The sequence below is a fragment of the Mirounga leonina genome, unplaced genomic scaffold (assembly GCF_011800145.1).
Source record: "Mirounga leonina isolate KUSES-001 unplaced genomic scaffold, KU_Mleo_1.0 Mir_127, whole genome shotgun sequence".
In the NCBI taxonomy this organism is placed as follows: domain Eukaryota; kingdom Metazoa; phylum Chordata; class Mammalia; order Carnivora; family Phocidae; genus Mirounga; species Mirounga leonina.
This window is the reverse complement of record NW_023270316.1, coordinates 17,602,771-17,624,653: the sequence shown is the minus strand read 5'-3', so window position 1 is coordinate 17,624,653 and position 21,883 is coordinate 17,602,771. Positions and strand designations below refer to the sequence as shown.

The 21,883-nt window shown below is 36.4% G+C and overlaps 1 protein-coding gene across 3 annotated transcripts in view; it reads left to right on the top strand.

Moving 5' to 3' along the window:
* Nucleotides 1–21,883, top strand: part of LOC118009305 (glypican-5-like) — a 693,283-nt gene that overhangs the window by 292,774 nt on the left and 378,626 nt on the right. Inside the window, exon 3 of one of the 3 annotated variants that reach the window (XM_035003194.1) lies at nucleotides 4,447–4,523. The exons of the other annotated variants lie outside the window; for them this stretch is intronic. Within the exon in view, the coding sequence (XP_034859085.1) occupies nucleotides 4,447–4,523 (77 nt within the window). The remainder of the gene's footprint in view (nucleotides 1–4,446; nucleotides 4,524–21,883) is intronic. 3 annotated transcript variants of the gene reach the window in all.

Sequence of the window (21,883 nt, the reverse complement as noted above, 5' to 3'; positions counted from 1 at the left end):
TTCCTTGTTGAGAAGAGACACAGTGTGCATGGTGGAGGCAGAGGCACCGGTGATGAGGCTTTGTGGCACACCAGGTGGGAAATGATGGGGAAGTGAGACAGGATGATGTCAGTAGGGTTGGTGAAACGTGGTAAGAATCAGATTCATGATGAAGCTAAGAGATTGGGCGATAGATGAGATGTGGAGTATGGAAGGAGTGTCTGGGTGAGTCGCAGGTCTTTGGCCTGAGTAATTAATTGGAAGGATGGAGTTGAAATTAACTTAGTCCGGACAGACTGCAGATAAAGTTTTTGGAGAAAAGAGCAGTAATTTGATTTTGGAAATGGTAAGTTTGAGATGCCTACTGAACATTCCTGTAGAGGTGTATAGTAGACCATTGGATCTAGGAGCCTGGAGTTCCAGGAAGAGATCTGGACTGGATAAATAATTCTGAGTGTTGTCCCAATGTAGATGGTATTTTAAGGCACAAGACTGGGTGAGGTCCCCAAAAGAATGTGTGTGTATGTTTGGGTTTTTTTGTGTGCGTGGTTTTTGTTTTTTTTTTTAAATAAAGTAGTTCAAGGCATCTTTCAGAAACATGGTGAAGATGAAGGTCATACTGTGCAGTACATCTGTTTTGCTACTTTATGATAACAGAGCCCTTCGTCAGGGCCATCCAGGACCAGTTATGGTTCAGAGAATAAAGGCTCAGTGTTACAGCTTTACTGTAATTTCAAATGAGCCAGATTTGCATGAGGAAAACATCAAAATTATCCCAATATTTGGATCCCCCTTTATTAAGGTTTATAAGACAAATATGATTATAAGGAGAACATTGGATTTTTAATAGAAGTTGTTCTTTTATTTTTCTTTGAACCGAGTCTGATGCAGTTCCCTGCAGCACACATGATGAGCTGCCTCGGTTGCTCCTGACACACAGAAAGTAGATGAGCTGCCTGATCTCTCGGGACCTACCTCTCTTCTTGCAGAGAATGTGCTTAACCTCCTCCAGCCTCATTTCCCTCAGAGCAAAGGAAGGCTTGGCATGTCTCTCATTTCTAAGTCTCTTACTCTTACTTCATCACTCATTAGCATCGGCTTTAACTGCACCTTGGGTAGAATTCTATTGCTTTAGGACAAAGCTTTTGTGATCTTTACACTACATTTGCATGTTAAATAATCTTGGTTTGGAGGAAATTTTTTTTTTTTAATTTTAAAAGAGCTCAATCACCAGATACTGTGATGTTCATCCTTTTAACATAAATATACAAAATAGTATTTAGTAAATTTTATTTACATTTCTCCTAATTTATATTTAATATCCTTATAGATAATTTTCCATAAAGTTTTTTTTATGTAATGTCACATTTTTATTCCTAAGTTTCTAGTACTTTAAGATGTAGTTTCAAAATAAAATTTCCAAATTATTTTGCAATTCAATGTATTAGATTTAGAAGTTTCTCAGGAAGAAGAGATATCTGCTTTTTGCACGTTCAGTTGTCATTCTGTTTCTTGTCTATTATTTTTTTCATTACATTTCAAATTCAAAGGAGGATTGGGAATAGCTAGTATATGCTAAAGAGAGCTGACTCCTGCCCAGGTATCATTCTAATTAACAGTTGCAGAGTGAAAGAAGTCTTGGTGTTACCAGTGTTCTAAGGAGGCAAATGAGACTCAAGAAGATTGAACTTGCTCAAAGTTGTATAATTTATCACTTGGATCTGACTAGAGAGACCAAGATATTTGCATTACCCCTCATACAGCCACCATATCTTATTTCAGATCCTTACATATCTTACTTCAAATCCTGATTTTTATACATTGCTTATGGCCCACTCCATCCATGTGAACCAGTCATATCAAATAATACCTTCCTAAATTTTTATTAATGAGTCCATCTTTTATGCCTGCCATGAAAATTTCCATATTTTTACACTAAACTATTGTAGATAGATTTTGCAGAAACACGTTTATAGAGTCAGGAATAAATTTATGGATAAATAAATCACAAAATCTATAAATTTTTAGTAAGAATCTGCCTTCTTAGGTGCTACTTTACCCATCAATCCAAAAGAAAGGGAAGTTTTAATACATGGAAATTGACTGCATTTATTTCCCATCAATTTCACCATGATTAACATAGTTTAGTGATGGATTTGTAGTCAAGAACACCTTAATACATTACAATCTCATTGAGTTTCTTTGGAGAAATATGCACTTACATATAATAGGGCCAACTGTCAGTCACATTTTTCATGCATGGGACAACCCCAAGTAAGCTATTTACTTAGACTATGGAATTAGTGGCACTTCTGGAGTTATGCAGTACACAACCTCCACAACTCTATACCATGACTAGCATGGTATAAAATTTGTTCCATTTAAAACCATGGAGAAGTTTGAAGTTACATATTGCATAATATATTGAACATGTCATTCATAATAGTAACTGAAACTGTTGAAAATCACATTAAAACACCTAATTACATAGGATATCATGACAGAATTAGTTACACCCAATATATATTTGTCTATGCCCTATCTCTTACCCAAAATTATTTGAGGAAGATTATAATTATGTGGATACATAAACACTTATGTATATATTTATGTATCCAAACATAGTCTTTATATGTAAACATCATATATATTTAGATATTCTGTGTTAAAATAAACATAGTGGGTAAAAGCATTATACTAGTAACCGTGATGAGTAAAGTGACTGACAGATACCATATACACTCTTGGATTTCCCAACAACCAACATGAGGGAAGCCAGCATTTGCAGTCTTTCTACTTTTTGGAGGAAAATACTCTCAGATTTTCAAAGGGCGAACACAATTCACTATGCAATCAATCCTAAAATAAATTTCTCACATGAACCTTTATTTGAGACGTGGAACACATGTACAAATGCATAGGTTATTGAATAATTACAAATCTTATGAAGTTATTTGTTTTAACATTCAAGCAATTCTGTTAATATTGCTTCTGATAAAAATAATCTCACATGTGGGTGGAATATAGACTATTTAGGAAAAGAGATGAAGTTGGATAGCAATTTGATGGTATGCTTTGACTTGACCTAGAGAGTTTCTAGTCTGTTATACTCAGAGAGAGACATTCTCTATACTTTAAAAATTAGATAAGTTCATATAGAGTCAACACTCTGCTTTAAAACTTGAAAACCCAACCATGTTTCTGTTTGCTTTTTGTTCTGTTTTTGTTTTTCTGAGGTGGATGGGTGGATGGCCACATCATTTCCACATGAATTGAATCACTGAGTCTCCTTCAGGCAAAACCGTATTGTGGTTGTTTTATTTCCTCCAAGAGTCATTTTGATTTTATTTCAGCATTTGCACAAGAGACAAATAAAATCCCAGAGTTCTAAACCTATATCAAAGAGGATTTTATTACATAGAGTTTAGCCCAATGATGATCCTTAAAAAAACATTTCATCTTAAATAGATCTCTCTGTGTGGCCACTAGGATAATTTCAGTGGTGAAATAGCCTTGCATATCTAGACAAATTGACTCAGAATATGCTTTAGAAAACTCATTTTAATGATACCAAAAATGAGCATTAGATTGATAACAGGACTATGAGTCACTCCTAGTTTTTGCATATAAAATCACCCCAGCAAGCAGTAAGGACTCCTCTCCCTGTTTACTTGCAAAGAAAATTGTGCATTCAGTTGATCTCTAAATAGTCTCAGACCATTATGGTGTAAATTAAAGAATATAGGAGTAAAACCCTGGTTAACAATATATCACTTGAGATTTTGATCTTATCTTTCAGGGTTCTATTTATGGTAAATATAATTCTTACAGTGCCTTTAAAATGTGTAATTTATGGAAGCAGTAATAGCCAGGGCTTTTGATCATAGTTGATTTCTCTCTAATCAAAAGCCAATGATGGAGTAATAAAAAAATAAAGTTTTATTTTGCTGCAACTTGGTCAATCTGTCCATGAAGGTTTAAAAGGTGGCCAACAGTAAAATGATGGTACCTGGAAATTCTGCAGTCCCTGGTGTAAGATATTGGGTTAAGGTTAAAAAAATAATAATAATTAAGGTGGCATAAACACCATTGACTAAATTCCAAATTTTCAGCGAGTAGAATATTGTTCCTTCTGAAAATGAGTCAGGTTACACTTTGATTCAATTGAGATGGTACTGAATGTGAGGTGTTAATTGAAGGTTTGGTGCCCACCATGCTAAACAGGCTTCAAACTGTTTTGGCTGTCTTTTCTAGTAAAAGCTGGAGGAAAGAGGCCTCCATTTCCTAATGGCAGGACAGCATTTCCAGTTTTCATCTGTCAATAATGCTTGGTGATGGGATATGTGAGCAAGCCTTTCTTAAGTGGCTTTTGAAGAAACTCTTAGAAGTTGTTTGAACATTGTGAGACTGCATAGAGAGCTAATAAAGACCTTGAATCATTTCACCTTTATCTGCTGATCTTTTCAGACATTACTGGTGTTGTTAGAAGACAAAGCAAGGGAAGGACTCATGGACAGAAATTCATATTCATCTTAAGAATGACGGTAAACACAGAATGACTACTGAATAATCAAATTGGAAATCTCTGTACGCTGGCCTACAGAAATAATTTTGTGCTTGCAGATGAGTCTGGCTAGATTTTCCCTTTAGTTGCATATGCTTATTCCTAAGTACAAAATTGTAGAGAAAAGAGTATTTCTCCCAATAGATGCATATGGTGAGCATTTATTAGGCATCAGTCACTGTTCTGTGCACATTTTGTGCATTCTTTTATTCTTAGACATAAACACACAAAAAATATGGTTAGCAGTTCTCTTATTTTGTCCTCATTTCACAGGTGAAGAAACAACCCCAGAGATGTAACATAACTCATTCAGCATCCCAAAGCTGGAAAAGTAGGTAGAAGAGGCAGGATCTTGACTCCATTGCCCTATTTTCAGCTGCTGGGTTACACCGCTACTCAGTTTTGCCTATAAGTGGACTTAGTTTTGAGAACACCAAAGAAAATTCTGGACATTAAATCTCCCTTCCCAAAGCAATGCCATTTGTTCAATGATGAAAGATTGTACAGTTTAAATAGCTGTCAGGGGCAAGAGCTATAAATAGCCTTGATGTGCCTTGGAGAGATGCACACATATGTTAGGATAAGGAGGCATTCAACTCAAAGCCGAGTTCAATACAAATAAAACGAAATAAGCTGCTGGGCCAGAGAGCTCAGTGTTTACTCCTCTGTCACAAGTTAAAATTAATGTTTCTAGGTTAACACTCCCACTTTTTTCACCATATATCCTTAAAATTAAAAGGGTCTGTTTACATGATAGCAATATCATGAAATCCAACTCTTACAGGCAAAAAATAGCACACTAGCCAGGTGAGGGGCAGCTAATACATTGACTGATTCGGTTAGGTTATGGATTCAAGGATGCATCCCCAGAAGATACCAGGTCCTGCAAACTGGAGAACACAAAGCTATCGCTTGCCTTCAAGGGAAACAAACATACAAACAACAAATTACAACTTCACGAGAGGAATGTTTAGGTAAAGATCTATGGAAAGTGAGCTGGGGATATAGAAAAGGTCTGTCTCAGTCTAGGAGGGCATTCTTGGTTGTTTGGAATGCAGGTCTAGAAAGACTGTTAGGTCAATTTCTGCTGATCTGTATTGTGTAAGCAAAAATGTCTGACCTGAAAAAAGCAAATAGACATGAGCTGGGGATTTCTTAGATTCTGAGAGGAGACAGGGATATAAATAAATTGGAACTTGCGGCATAGCATTATTTGGAAAGTATGCATAGAAATTATGTTTATTATGCAGTAAAATCCTGCATACTTTAACAAGAGTGCTTAGCTAAATTTCTTACGTCATGTTTTTGCATGCGTAGGATTAATGACGTGCATGTACATACTCGCACCCTGCCTGTTTGTCATTTGATGGAAGGACATGGCAGAATTGGCTGAGCACCTTCACTGTTTTGCATCTTTGGAATCCTACTCCAGCTACTCAGAACTCCTCACAGTTCCATGCAAAGCACTGAGTCATTCTGGTTCCATGCCCTCCCCATGTAGAAAAGCTGCCTCCCACTTTCGCCTTGCTGTTCCTTCGGTATTTGTTTCAGGCATCACTTCCCCCAGAGAATCTCCCTCATAACCTCACTGTGTGGTTTAGAAATGTGCTCATAGCATCCTGTCTCTATTACACAAATTAACACTCTTCCTTGAAACTGTCTAGTTAACTGTTGCTTGAAGTCTTACTCAGTTTTGATTTCCCAGTACCTGACACAGGACACGGTGTACAGGACTTGGCAACAGATATTTATAACCTAAATGAGTGCTCGAGAAGAATGAGTATTCTGTTGTTTCAGGGGAGAATGTTCTGTATATATCTATGAAGTCCATAGCCTACACGAATAAGTAGCTGTTGCTAATTTTGTTACAGGAATTCCTACATTATCTTTAGACATTCAAATCAGTTACCATAATTTTCCTTCTTTAAACTTTCATACAATCTTTAATGCCATTACTACCTACAGTGTTAACTGATCACAGAACATGCAAGTTGAAAGGAGCTTTGGAGATGGACTAGTTCAAACATTTATTTTACAGATGAGAAAGCAAAGAGTAAGGAAGGTGAAATCATTTATCCAAGTCCTCTCAGATAGTGAACATTAGGACTAAGACGGGAATCTTTATCTCCTAATTGCTTTTATGGGGCTCTTTTTACCTGTTCCACATTATATAATTTCTGACTTAGAGAACAGAATTTTAAGTCATTTTAGAGCTTAAATCATGTCTGTATAATCGTGATTTTTGTGCAGCACTGTAATAAATGGTAGACACTGAGTAAATGTTGAATTAAATTGCTCCTAACTTCCATGTTTAAGACCGTATTTCCTGCATCTCTTGGAAAGCTTTGGATTTATAATCAATAGTAAAGGGGAAGGGAATTTCTTATAGGGATTATGTGTATAATACTAAAAGTAATAATTCTGAAATTCAAATTGTATCATTGTTTCCTTATAATCCTATCACATAAGAACAGTAAGGTAGATGTTTCAACTCACAACTCATACTTATCAAAATTCTATTTCTTGTGTATCATAACAAAGTGTCTTAAGAATATTCAAACTGAATCTGTAGTATAGTCCATTTTTGAGAACTAAATAGAACAAAGGCTGACATTCTGGAATTGGAAGAGATTTGAGCTCATAATGGTTTTTAAATGGTCATTTTCCCTGAGCAGCAATTAAATCATTCAGCCCACTCTTTTTTTTTTTTTCCTCAACCATGGGGCATGTTTAAGGATTAATTTTAATTATAGGGAATAGAGCTAAATATATATGATATGGTTCTATAAAAGGAGGCTATTGTACAACAGAGAAAATATTAATGTGTATACTTACTGTCTTATCTGGCTGTAGTAAATCAATTTGTATTTCATAGCAGATTGCATGGGATTCAAACTCATATGCTATGAAATAGCTGACTTTCAAGTGTATTTTCTATCCATTTTCTTCTTTTGCCTGAACGTGATTGACTATAGCCCTAAAACATCTGGGAAGAGGGAGAGAAAATTCTGAGAAAAGAGAAGCAAATAATTATACAAGGAGCATGAGATGGGAGGATAATGCATTTGGCCTCCCCCTGACCTCTGCTCAGCACCTTCATCCCTCGCCACTGCTGAGCACTAGCTTTCTCATTCCAATCATTCTTACACCACATTAATAAAAAAAAAATCATTTTGGTTATTACAGGTCTAAAAGCCAATCTGATTATGCAGCTTCAGCCTTCACAGAGACATAGGACATCCTATGGCCTGTGTGTGTAAATATCTGAGTTCTTATGTATTTAAGGGGCTCAAGAGGACTTACTTTGGCCCTCTGGATGTCATAAGTTCAATGGAGAACATCTATTTTTATCAACTATATAGATCTACCAGTCATGTGGGAGAAGAGGCAAGTTCCTTTGATGAGAGAATAAAAAGAAGGGAGACAGGTTGGCAAACAAGAGCCTTTCCTGATGTTACCTCCAAAGGGTAAGGAAGTGAGACTATTGCATGAGGAAAAGCTCAAGGAACTCCCCTCTCTGCACCTGGGCTGACATACTGCTCTTGGTGGTGGCCAAGCCCTGTTGGGGCTAATGGGTAGATATTGCTCTGAGCCAGAGTGTAGGAAGGGATATGGAAATGACATCCCGAGGTAAGTTATAAAGGGCGGGTCAGAAACATGTGCTTTGTAAACTAAACTTATTTATTAGTTTGTCTACATTCCCCTATTTTTATTTTATGATTTTCGATGGTATTTTTGAACATATTTTTGAAAATACCAGACTGAGCTCTACTCATAAGAACTAGTGAAGGCCTTTTTGTTCCAATATAGAGATGAAATTTAAGGTGGAACATGCACCTGTGAGGAAGAGCATTTAGGTGGAAGTGGTCATCACTTGCTGAGCATCAGAATAGAAAGAGATGCTCCAGGGAAACACTTTGAAGTTATTCGGCTACTCGTCTCTCCCTATTTATACATACACCACCCAGAATTGGAGCCTTGGAGACCTTTGATTGCATTAACAATAAGTGATGAACACTGTATTCAGTCAGAACAGGAAAACCTAGTTAACTGATTGGCAGGGGTGTGTGTGTGTGTGTGTGTGTGTGTGTGTATGCACGCACGTGCATAATACATACACGCACACACACACACACACTGAGTAATTGGGGGAATTTCAAGGACTTGCAGGTGCTAATGAGTTCTTTTGCTAGGATGTTAAGACAATTTTACAAGTATTTGATAATCTAAAAAATGACTTCAGTGAAGATTTGTGAGAATGTCTATGTGTTAGATCATAGTAAAGCAGTTCAGGTATTTATAGGCTTGATCCATCATGAGACTCTGAATGTGGAGCTGGAGAATGAACCAAGTGCTCACCTATTCCAATCTCTCCACAATGGGAGGGTTCTGTTACTACAGAAAGTGAAAGAGGCAGAAATATTTTGAAGCATATCTGTTCAAGAATTTTTCTCTTCTGACTTAGGGTCCAGGTTATTATGATACTCTTAGCTCATGGCTAGCATGAACAAAATCATGGCAATTGTTGCAAATGAAAAGGAACATAATCCATATATAAATGGAAGAATATTTTAGCGTAGAAATCTGGACAGATCAGGGTTTGAATTCTAGGCCCATCACTTCCTCACTGTGTGATCTTGGGAAAATTATCTATTCTTTCTTTCTTTCAGCTTTTTCATCTTTGAGTATAATCATTATCGATTTCACTTTCCTTTCACTCCTCTTCTCCTCCCTTTGCAAGAATATTTATTGAAGTCTGTTCTCTTTCCAAGCACTTTGCTGGCTGCTTAAAGATAGAATGTTGAGCAATTCTGCTGGTGTCTTGGCTTGGAGATTTCAGGCTCGTGGGGTTGTTGTGAAGAATAACTGAGATAGTGTATGTCAGTTGATGCATTTGAAGTATCTCAGTCATTATTGGGGTCCTCCTTCTTGCCAGTTGCCCAATCATGCAACTTGTTCAGAGGCTCAGGAGAGTAGAGTAATGCATTATTACCTTTCAACACGCAAAAGGTTTAACAGACATTTAATTCTTTGACTTCACATGATTTTACTCTGTTGCCATTTTGTAGGTGAATACAAAGGGGACAAATAAGCGTCAACTCCCTGGGCTGTGATATGACAGCTCTTGTAAGTGGAAGCATTTCAGACATCATCAGGATGGTATTAATTTAACTTGTACCACAGTGTTATGTGTGAGGAGTCTCCAATTTTCTTAATGGCATACTTAATTGACAATACAATCATGACTCGGAAGGGTGTGAAATTAAAATCTTAAGAAGCATATAAAATAACAGGGCAATTCAAAAGTTTTGTGTGAATAAAGCAATGCAATTGGAAACATCTTATTTATGACCGGCTTTTCATTCCTAGACAATTCCACTCGGTATCTGTCTTAGTCCATTCAGGCTGCTATAAAATATAACATAAACTCGGTGTTTTTTACACAATAGAAATGTATTTCTCACCGTTCTGAAGGCTGGAAAGTCCAAGATCCAAGGCAGTGGTATACTTGGTATCTTGGGTGGGCCGTTTTCCAGGCAATTGTCTTTTCACTGTGACACCACCTGGTAGAACAAGTTAGGTTGCTCTGTGGGATCCCTTTATAAAAGTATTAATTCCATTCCTGACAACTCCACCCTCATGACCTAGTCTTTTCCCCGAAACCCCACCTCCTGACACCATCATCTTGGAGTTAGAATTTCAACATAGGAATTTTACGGGAACACAAACATTTAGACCATAGTACCGAGTGGAAAAACTGATATAAAACATTAATGACCATTTGCCTAATTAAGAAAAAAACTATCAAAAATAGATATCCATGATGTTCCTAAAAAATACAACATAGAGTAGAGCAGTACATCTAGATTCTGAGGATTGTGGTCTGGAAAGCACATAGCACATGGTTTCTTCCATTGTCTAGATCTTTAGGACATCTCAAATGTTTAAGATATATTTGAAAGTTTCTATTTTCAGTTATTGCTAGTGTCTCAATACCTCTCAAATACAGAGATGATGCCACTGATCAGTGACCATGCGTGAGACATGGACTTTGAGTTTTGTGTTTTAGGAGTGATGGGTTGACATGTGTTATTTACATTCTCTTACTCTGTTTCTCCCCAGGTCAGACTTTGTAATCTAGGTCTTGTATTTGTTAGGGGCCTAAGTAACTAAGAACATACTACATGGGCTCCAGAACAGACCAGAATCAGACCTGTGTCTCTGCACCAGTAGCCTGGTACTCTGGCTGAAAGGTCTTTTTAAAGCGAATGACCTTCAATATCATTTCATGTTGTCTTGACAAATTAGAGATTCCTTTTTTTTTTTTCCAAATAGGAAATGGCTGATTTATTTTAAACTACAAATAAGATTTTATTATACTTTCAAATTTCAAACAAATTAGGTAAATGGAAGTGAATATTTAAGTTTTACAATAGAGCAAGGGAAACCAGTTATGTAAATTATATACACACTGATGGGATAGAAATCTGCATATTGGAATTTCTAATCCCCTTCGGTTTTTTTATAGTATTACCATAATGCAAAAAAATTACTGCTCCATTGCATTAAAAGCACATACTTATTAGTGAAATGGCCAGGAGAAAATATTCATTCACTCAGGGAAGTATTAATGTGAGATATTTTGCCTAAGTGTGTATATCACTTGAACTTCCTTTGAACTCTGTGCACTTCTTGCTATTTATGACAAAGAAAGCCATTGCTCACAAAGTATTGGGTTTGCCTTTGAAGCAATACCAGATCGTTGACAAAAGGCAGAGCTGAGATTAGATGCCGAGGGTTATTGTCTTGCTATAGTCCCAGAGCTATGTGAAATGTCAGCTAATTGAAAATGGTAATTATCCTACATAACAACATAAACTGTTTCATTCTAGGATATGTGTTGCTTTTAAATTAATAGCCATTGATCTTCTGGTTTTTCACAATTCTTCTCTGTCCTTTTGTCAAATTATCTAGCCATCAGTCCTTGGGACAAAACCCATTTCACCATTTTTATTGACCATGGTTTAATGAGTGACCTGGCCTTCCTGTTTGGATAGACTAATAGGTCCATCCATCTGAGGGTCTGTCAGCCAGAGCTATGTAACCTTTACTGTATATTTGGTTTCTCAGTGGAAAAGTTTTAAAATACAAACTTCAAATAATTATGTTACTGTGGCTATTTGCATTTTTTTCAGATACTGGTTGGGAGGAGCCAAATTAATCGCAGTAGTAATAGATGTTTAAATTATGATCTACTGAGAAAGACTGTCCCTTGAGAGATGAATAATATATATTCAAAATGTTCAGCTTGCATCTAATGCGCAGTACTTCATACCAAATGGCTTTGAGGGAAATTTGTATAGTATGATTTTTCAGGCACAGAATTAAAATTCTCAGCTATGATGGGGGAAAAAAACTGTCAAGTAGAAATTAAAAATACATATTCTCCATAGCTATAAAATGAACTATAAGTGCACTCTGATACCATAAAATTAAGTTACTTTAGAAAATAATTCAGAGTAATCTAATCTTGAGTCAGGGTTCTCTATTGTAATGGTAGACATCCCAAAGACACTTGGGCTCGATCTGTTTTAACAAAGTGAAGAAGACATGAAGAGTGTGGGAATTTATTCAAATCTATTCAGGCAAAATTTTCCATTGTTGAGCTTAGAAGCCTAATATACAGTGATTATGGGAAAGCTTTATTATGCCCTTAGTTCAAGCCTTGCCACGAAATCATAAAACTAATTTTATTTTTAAGGGTGAAATCAGTGCAATGTCTTTCTAGTCATATCGGAAGTAGGAAACCATGCTTCCTACAACTTTAAGTCGTCAATCATGACTATGAAGTATATCCACAGACTATGGAGACTAAGAACACAAAAATTTATTGCCGAAAATAAACAGTTGAAGGTAAACTTTATCTGACATGTTGAATAATGAACAAATTCCTTTTGTGAGCCACATTATCTGGCACAAAGATGAAAATAGTTAATCATGTTGGGAAATCATTGTTTTATATCTTAGAGAAAGTGGAAGGAAAATGTTTGGAAGTGAAGGTGTAGGGTAACTTGGTTGCCTCCCTTGTTTGAAACAATTTTGATGACCACTCTCCTTGACTACTCTAGTTAGGCTTCTCTAAGAGCTCTAGGCTTCAACCTTGACATCTGCCCTTTTTGGGCCTACACCCACTTGTAGCAAGAATCTTGCTAAGTCAGTGTGGCTAGAATCGCCCACCCTCAATATCTGATCCCCCTTAGTGTGTGGATTACATGGATCGCCCACGGTCCCCAGGTGATATGTGATCACACTGGCCTTCTTCAGCATTTCCTTCAAGACTATTTAACCAGAATCCCCCTTTTTCCCCTGAGGTTTCCTCTTGGTGATTTTTCTTCCCACTGACCCTTCATCATGCTTCTGGGCTACAAATCTCGACTTGTCCATGCTATATTCTGAATTGAGCTCAGTTCTATATTGAGGTCTCTCTTCTCTTATTGCAAACATTTCTGAATAAAGATTTTTATCACTTTACTGCCCAGCTCTGGTGTTCTTTACCAATTTTTACCCCTTTAGCAGCTTCAGGCTCTGCTTTTCTCTCTGACATTTCTACATTCCCTTGTTCCATTTCAAGACAAAATTGTTCAGAATGCTATCTCCCTTCTGTCCTGTCCTAAGCTCAATATCTGAGAGTAAATGAATGTATTTGCAGAAGAACCCAGGCATGTACCTGTAGGACCTTAGCAAGCTGTCTACCTTGCACCATTCTCTCCTCCCTCCCTCCCTCGTCTGCTATCAATTAGAATAGGAGGCTGAGGGCCATGCCTTTTTTCCCCCTACCCCTTTGGAAGGAAACTGACTGAAGACTAATGGTCATTTCTGTCTAATTTGGTAACATAAAATGAGGGCATTAGGTTTCTTCCCTGAAAATCCTACCTTTCATAATAAAAGCAACTCTATAGCCAAATTCTTGCCTTGTAAAAGAATATCCATTAAGAAAAACATCACAAAAATACTTATACATCTGTCCTGTAAGCTTAATGAAGTTTAAGTCCACCAAATCTGTTCTTTCAGTCCTCTGAAACCTTATAATAAAGGCTCTCTAGAGGTGTATGGAATGAAAGAGCATGCAGAGTTATAGCTGGGTATTGCTATGGGGAAAATAAAACCAGTAGTCATTCAATATACAGCCTGCATTCATGTAATTGGTGTTCCCTAGTAAACTATCTGCCATGCAGAATGCTAAGTACCTGGCATTTGTGATCATTATAATTATGTACTGTTGGCATTTGGTTTATATTCTTGAGCCAAACCATTTTGTACTACTCTTAAATATTTTGGCTTTAGAACTTCGTTTTGATACAGATAATTTCTCTTGTTATTTCCCTGTTTCCTTTATTGCTGTCCTGCATTCAGCTGTAATTTGCTTTAATTGAGTCATCCCCATGATCATGGAGAATTTGTTTAGCCATTGCAATTTTTACCTGTAATCTCATTTTGAATTGTTTATCGTGATGATTAACATTAGTGCATGAAGACTCGGTAATGAAAAATTATTATGTGGAAAATTCAGTCTTTAATAGTTAATATAAGCCTCCAAATGTTGAGTGTCAAGGCTGCAGTGTCTCTTTGATCCTTAAAAGGCTTGTCAATGAAGACAGTTCAGTTGAGAAGCTATATTGAAAATCCAAATATTTTTTAGAAATCTGCTTTGAGTCTTGAGGATTGGGAAATTTACATAAATGATCTGAATCTCAGCAAGCTCTGAATGCACAGCAACTATTTGATGGGATAGTTTAAAGAGAGCCTGCCACTGGAGTGATGATTATCTATAAAAGTGATTATTTACTAAGTGATTATGCCTGTGTCATAATTTAATATCCCATTGATAGTTTTTAATCAATAAAGTGAAATATAACCAGGTTGGGGAGCATGTAAACCTGCATCAGTCCAGTGAAAACTGTTAGCAGGGAGAAAAAAGAACTGTAAAAATCAGACTGAGTTATTTGGGAGAGCTTAAAAGAACTGTAGTTTGCCACAGCCGTGATACTCAGCATGAGACAAAATGAACTTCACCACAGGGCTTGGATTTCCAGAAGTCTACTCAGTGGGGCTTGTCCAACATTGGACCTTTCTAACAAACAAAAAGGAATCTTACATTTTTAGTTCTGAGTTCTTGATGTATGCATCATGTGCTTGCTTTTTTTTTTTTTTTCCCCTAATCCCACATAGCTGATGGTACTAGACTGGAGGCATCTCTGCTCTTGACAAGCAGTGTGAAGTTGGGCAAGTTCCTCATTCTCTCTCAATTTTAGTTTTACCAATTAGGAAATGGAACTCTCCAAAGACTGTCTTTAGACTGCATGCACCTCTACAATTCTATATTATGTGGAGATGTCAAGTCTGTAGTTTAAACAAGTTATAGTTCCAGAGAGAATTCAGGAAAGGAGATTTAGACTTGAAAGCCCTGTTCCTATAAATGTTGGTTAAATCTCAGAGATTAGATGAGTTCAAGAGGCTATATTTGTACATAGAAAAGGATAAAGGATCTAGGAAAGAGTCTAGAACCTTGCGAAGACTGGGTTGAGGAGCCAGCAAGTGAAGTTAATAACAGAGTGTCAGTGACTATGAGAAAAACAAGGAGAGGATGGGGTTTCTGAAGCCATGACAAGAATTTAACATAGAAGGGAGTGATAAACTATTGAATGCATCTAAATCCTCATGGACGGCAAAAAGAGAAGAGTTACCATTGGACTTAGATGCATGTAGCTTGACAAAAGTTGGCTCATGACAATGAACCAGTCAAGAGTGACAATGAGAATCCAACCAGAGTTGTGGAAAGAGAAAGGAGGTGATGAAGTAGAGACTGTGATTATAAATAGCTCTTTCTCGAAATTTAACTCTTAAGGATAGCAGATAACTGGAGCAGAGCTGGAGAGCCATGTGTAATTAAGCGAATCCCTCCTCCTCTGCTGCCTCCTCCTCACCCTTCTTTTTCTTCTTCTTCTGGTAGGTGTAAAGGAACAAAACTTTAGGAGGTAATAAAGTAGAAAGGAAAAAAATGAATGATGAAGGAAAGAAATTGGATAACTCTCCAAGATAAGTAAATCTGCAGATGATGCAAGGCTATAGACTGTGGCACAGGATGGCATAGGCATATTATGGGAATTAAGTCACTTCATCCGTGTGACAATTATTTACATTTATAAAGAAAAATCATTGAGAAAGTATAGTTGAGAAGACAGGCCTTATGCCCGTGTGTGTAGTAGGTTGTGATGTAAAATGCAGTTCTTTTTCTAGGTCCTAGTCAAAGATTTTATAAGTGAGATGCTTGGTGGTAACTAAAATAAGATCAAATGGATGAAGGATAATCATAAGAAAGAATACAAAGGGGCAAAGTAGGATAAAACAATGTCTTCAATGCAAAGGATGAGGAACTTCTAGAGGTAGAAGCTGATGACATTATCAGGTGCTTCTAAGAGCTTTATGGAGTTCAGTGCTCAGAGAGATGATCTTTTTAGCAAGCAATTTCAATGAGAACATTACTTTGTTTACACAGGTGAAATGATGTGCATTATAATGTAGAGAAGACAGAAAACTAAAATTAAAAAGCTTAATAATAGTCTTTATTCTTAGGGCAGTGTTTTTCAAAATAAAGGCTCTGGCCCATTACTGGGTCATGACATAAAATGCATTTCTCAGTATGAATGGCTCCAAGAAAAAAATGCAAATAAGCAGGCTTAACCAATTGAGAGTTCACTGTGTATTCACCTACTAATAACACTTCAGTGACCACATAGTATTACAACTTGCATTTGGAAATTGTCTTTTTCTTATGCTTATTGTCTCATGGTCCCAAGTTGACAGACTACTTTATTCTCAGGCATCATGTCTCCATTCCAAGAATGAACAACACCATGGTAGGCATAAAATGCCCATCCCTAAAGACACCCATGTCCTCATACCCAGAACCTGTGAACATGTTGCCTAACTTAGCAAAGAGGACACTGCAGATGTGATTAAGTTAAGGAATGTGAGATGGAGAGATTATCCTGGATTATCTGGTTGGGCCCAATATAATCACCATAGTCCTAATAAGTAAAAGAAGTCAGGAGATTCAGAGAAGGATACTTATGATGGAAACGGAGTGGGAATGATACAGAGTGAGAGAGATCCAACTGGCAATTGTTGGCTTTTAAGATGGAAAAAGGCCAAGAGCCAGGGGATGTGGGTGGCCTCTCCATGTGCGAAAACACAAAGAAACAGATTTCCCCTAGAACCTCCAGATGATTTTAATCTCATTTCAGACTTTTATGCCATCTATGCACTGGGCCTGAGGCAAGGGTTCTTTTTTTCCTAAGATCTTTTTATCTGTCATTAGCAAGAAAAAGCAAACTCTATTGGAAAGGAAGAAATAGGTTGAAAAGGAATGAATTTCGATTATGTAGTTGATGTTGAAATATTGAGTATATAGCAGACATTGGGATGCACTAGAGGTGTATTGAGTGTTGAGACATAGGTTACGCAACAGATACTGGCTATAAGAAGGCACTAGGAAGTTGAGTGTGGAGCCACACCCAAGATGGTGTCTGCCACAGTGCCCCCCATATCCCATCTACTAGTAAGCCTCATTGTTTCCTTTGACAAATGCATTCCAACTTTTTCTTAGGTTCATGTCCACAACCACCATTCTGTTTCAATCTAACACCATCTTGCTTTTCAATTATCAAAATAATCAGCTATTTCTCCTAACAACTATTTGCTTCATATTCACCTCTTTATTTTTTTCATCATTGTGCAGTCAGACTCATCTTAAAAATGTATTACATTAACCCCTTGTTTTTTTGTTTTGTTTTGTTTTTTGAGGAACAACTTGTCATTGAAATTAGAACTGGGGAGCCTGGGTGGCTCAGTGGGTTAAGTGTCTGTCTTCCTCTCGGGTCATGACCCCAGGGTTCTGGGATTGAGCCCGCATCAGGCTCCCTGACCAACAGGGAGCCTGCTTCTCCTTCTCCCTCTGCCCCTCCCCCCTGCTTATGCTCTCTCTCTTTCAAATAAATAAATAAATAAATAAATAAATAAATAAATAAATAAAATATTTTTAAAAATTAGAATTAAGTTAAAAATTCTTAACTTTATCTTTTTTTAAGCATTATAGAGAAAGATTCAACAACATCCTCCTTCCTGGTTTTGGCCAGTTTTTATTTTTTTTTTTATAAGTACTTTTTCATATAATTTAATTTTGGTTTGTAATTATATGCTCATTTGTGTGATTATTCAATTAATGCCTCTAAGTTACAAGCTCCACTATGGTAGAAACCAGATCTAATTCTACCCACTGTTACATTGCACTTAAACTATAACTGTTCAGTGAATCATAAATTAATAAAACAAAAAAAATAGGCTCATCCTCAAGAACTTTCTAATCCAATGAGAAAGAATGAATGAAATGACTATAATAAAAATGATAAAAGCTACATTCTTTAGAAGGACAGGAGATATGTGCATTTGGACATTATAGGTCAGATGTGCCTTCAATATGGACTTGGAGATGCAGGTAAGGGGATGTTGGAGGATGAATCATTTCAGGGGCATTGAACAATAGGAATTAAAGCAGGTTGATATAGAAGACAAAGTCAGGTTTACAGACCTAGGTTCATAATCTGAAATGGTATAGGGAATAGAGGGGTGAAATGGGAAATGAGTTCTGGGATTTTGGTGAAGGCTAAGCCGAGAAAGTTTCCAACACTGTAAACCTGTGCAATAGATTGTAATTTTTGGTTTGTGTGTTTGTGTGTGTGTTGTTTCTCAGTATATGGGTTACCTAATCTTAATGGTATTATAGGAAGTTAAAATTTCAGGTAGGATCATTTTAATTAAATTCTTCTTCATTCAACATCTATTCAACAAATGCTTTGAGTGCTTAATTACCAGAGTCCAAAATAAGCCCTGGAGATAAGGTGAGAGAAAAATAAATGTATGGTCCTTGCTCTCATAGAAAAGTTCTTTGTCTCTCATTTTTAAAGTTGTTTGTTATTTATTTCTTTAAAGTTCTTATTTTCAAAGTTGTCTCCAAGACCACATCACAAGTTTACTAAGAGCAAAAGAAATCACTTCCTATATTTCTCCTGTTTCAGTCATGGTTAACTACAGCAGAATTAGGCAAACTAATTGAGCAATAACCCCAAGTTGATTTATTAACTGGATAATCAATATATTTCTAGATGGTAAAAATTGTTGGAATACCATGATGCCATTTTGAATTGTTATAGACCTACCTTACAACAAATGGTAAAGTGAAAAGGGACATTTAAAACCTATGTAGTTAGATTGACTAATGCAAGACAGCTATTATGGATCATTCAGGCTGAAACATTCACTTGGTGGTCTGAATGATCCAGATACCTCATTCTGCTGATAAATTAGCTGCCAAATACTCCATCACATTTTGTATTGTCTCACTACAACTTGAATGTCTCGTCTGTTGGAATGTATCCGTATAATCAAAACATTTAATGCTGATTAAAATGATGGTCCCCTGATTAAAATATAAAGGCTGTCAGGTAAAATTGATGGACGGATCTCAATGAGAAAAAAGCTTATTCTGGACTGCCTCCCATTAGAGAATGCACTGAGGAAGGATATTTCTGTCTTATCTTTAGATAAGGCTTTTTCAGTTAGTATCACTATACTTTAATTGTATACATTAAAGAGTAATTGTATACATTAAAGACTAAAATTTATAAAATATAAACTGCATAGGACATGCTTTAATAAAGATGGCAATTTTCAAGTAAAGAAAAAAACACATAAATTTCCAGCTCATTCTCAAAAAAATATTTATGTTTGCTTTGTTGACATGAGGAACTGGAAAGTGGGAATCAAATTGAAAATAATAGAGTGTTAGTTCCCAACCTCCAAATATCCATCTTAACTTTAGATTTGTCTTTTTGACAATTTAGACGTGTTTGGTTACTTACATGGAAAAACAGTAAGAATGGGGAGGTACCAATCAATGCTTAATTCGTAATATGGTTAGTGCTGTGCTGATCAGTATGATAGCCACTAGTCACATGTGGCTATTTAAAATTAATTAAAATAAAAATTCAGTGACATCAACCATATATCAAGGGCTCTATAGTCACCATGTGGTGAGTGGCTATTCTGTTAGCACAGTTATAGGACATTTCTTTCATCTTAAAAAGTCTCATTGGACATCACTGCTTTTGTGCATTGGCATTTTTGTGTATCATCTCTGGGTAGTTAACGTAATGCTTGGCAGATGATGAAGAATTTCCCACGGTGAGAAACTAGTTTTTTCAAGAGACCACTGGTATGGCTGACAATCCAGTGATTGCTAGAGAATGAAGGCAGTGGGGCCACTTGTAATTGGGCTTACCAGAGTCTGAAGGGATTTTGCAATCAGAAGACTGTTTATATACTTAGCTGTTTCTGAAATCGCTTTGTCATAATTCACCAAGACATATGATGATGCACCATTTTAAAATTGGATAATAACTTACAGATAAGATGGTGTGATTATAGGATTGGCTACTTCTTTTAAAAATGAGCCTCCATATATTTCAATGAGTGAAAAACTTTTAGAGAGCAATGATTTTCATCATCCAACAGTGGAAATATTGACTTCTGAGGCATTTTCAGGGGCAGAACTGACCTCAAAACCAGGTTCTATACATGTATCTAAGCCCAGCACAGGGAACTACAGGTTATTTATTCTAAGGGGTTTGCTGCCAAAGCTGTGTTCCTTTGTCCTCTTTAGTTGCTTAATCTTTACAGTTACTTAGAATGTTTTTGTTTTTTATATTTTGATTTGTTTCTAATACCCTATAATGGCCCTTGAGACAGCATTATTCCTACCTAACAATATGTAGTTAGGAGGAAAAAGTTAAAGTGATATGAATGTGATCTGAAGAGTAAATTTTACTCTAAAAGAGCATGATATGGGGCACCTGGGTGGCTCAGTTGGTTGAGTTGGTTTTGGCTCAGGTCATAATCTCACAGTCAAGGGATCAAGCCCTGCGTGGAGCTCTGCACTCAGCATGGAGTCTGCTTGAGATTTTCTTTCCCTGTCCCTTTGCTTCTCCTGCCTCTTCTTGCTCTCTCTCTCTCTCTCTCTAAGATAGATAGATAGATAGATAGATAGATAGATAGATAGATAGATAGATAAAATCTTAAAAAAAATAAAAACAAAAGAGCATAATATGTCTTCTTATTACTTATCCATGCCAACATCATCAATCTTATCTTCCTCTTTTTCAAGAGTATCTAATAAAGATGTTTATTGAGAGTAGTTGTTGAGTTTAAGCTTGAGAGGCAGGCTGTAGGGATAGAATTCTATATCCACTATTACTAGTTATGTTTTCTTAGTAACTCTGCGACCCATGTATGCATCTGTAAAATGGAGGTGGTAATAATAATGCCCACTTTGTGGATTTATTATGATTAAATAAATAAATAAATTTATCTTTATAGCTAACCATAAATTATACTTAGAGCAAGTTCTGGGCACAAAGTGTTCACTGAACATGAAAAGCTATTGCCTTTCTCATCCATGATGTGGTACAATTGACATTGTCTCTTCAATGTTATTCTAGTATCACTTGCTCATCCACTTAGATGTTTTGTTTTTAGTGCCTTAGATTTTATTATAAATGCTTACCTCTTAACACTGGAAAATACAGAGATAAATAAGACACAGTCCCTGACCTCAGAGAGGGCATGTTTTTGCATGAATATTATCTTTTATTACATATTTGCTTATTAGCCATAAACAAAATTTTAGGAAAAGTAGATCTGGTAATTTAGCTTCACTGGAGAGACTATTAAAAGGAACATAAATCATAATAAAGCTTGCATTTGATCTTACAATTTTGTTGTGCTTTGACATACATTAAATTAATTCTTAGAGTAATCACACTTAATTATTATAACGATCTCAGGCCAAGTAGCTTGTGTAGAGTTGTGAACAGCTTTTGGTCATACTATGCTGCTTTCTTGTGCAGAAAATCATGATTCCAAAAATGGACTTTATACAAAAAAAGAAAAACAAAAAACTGACCTATCCTGCTGAAGTCAGGATAATGGATACCTTTGTTGGGGAGAGGGTAAGGATTGGTGACTGGAAAGGAATATGAAGGGACTTTTGAGGATGTCTAAACTTGTGTTTCTTGATGTGGGTCATGGTATACAGTTTGTGAAAACTCACCAAAGTGTACACTTGCAATATTTGCACTTTTCTATATATTAGACCTAAATAAAAGGTTCTACCTACAATAATATACCAAAAATATACATATGCACATTGAGAACCTCTGCATATAT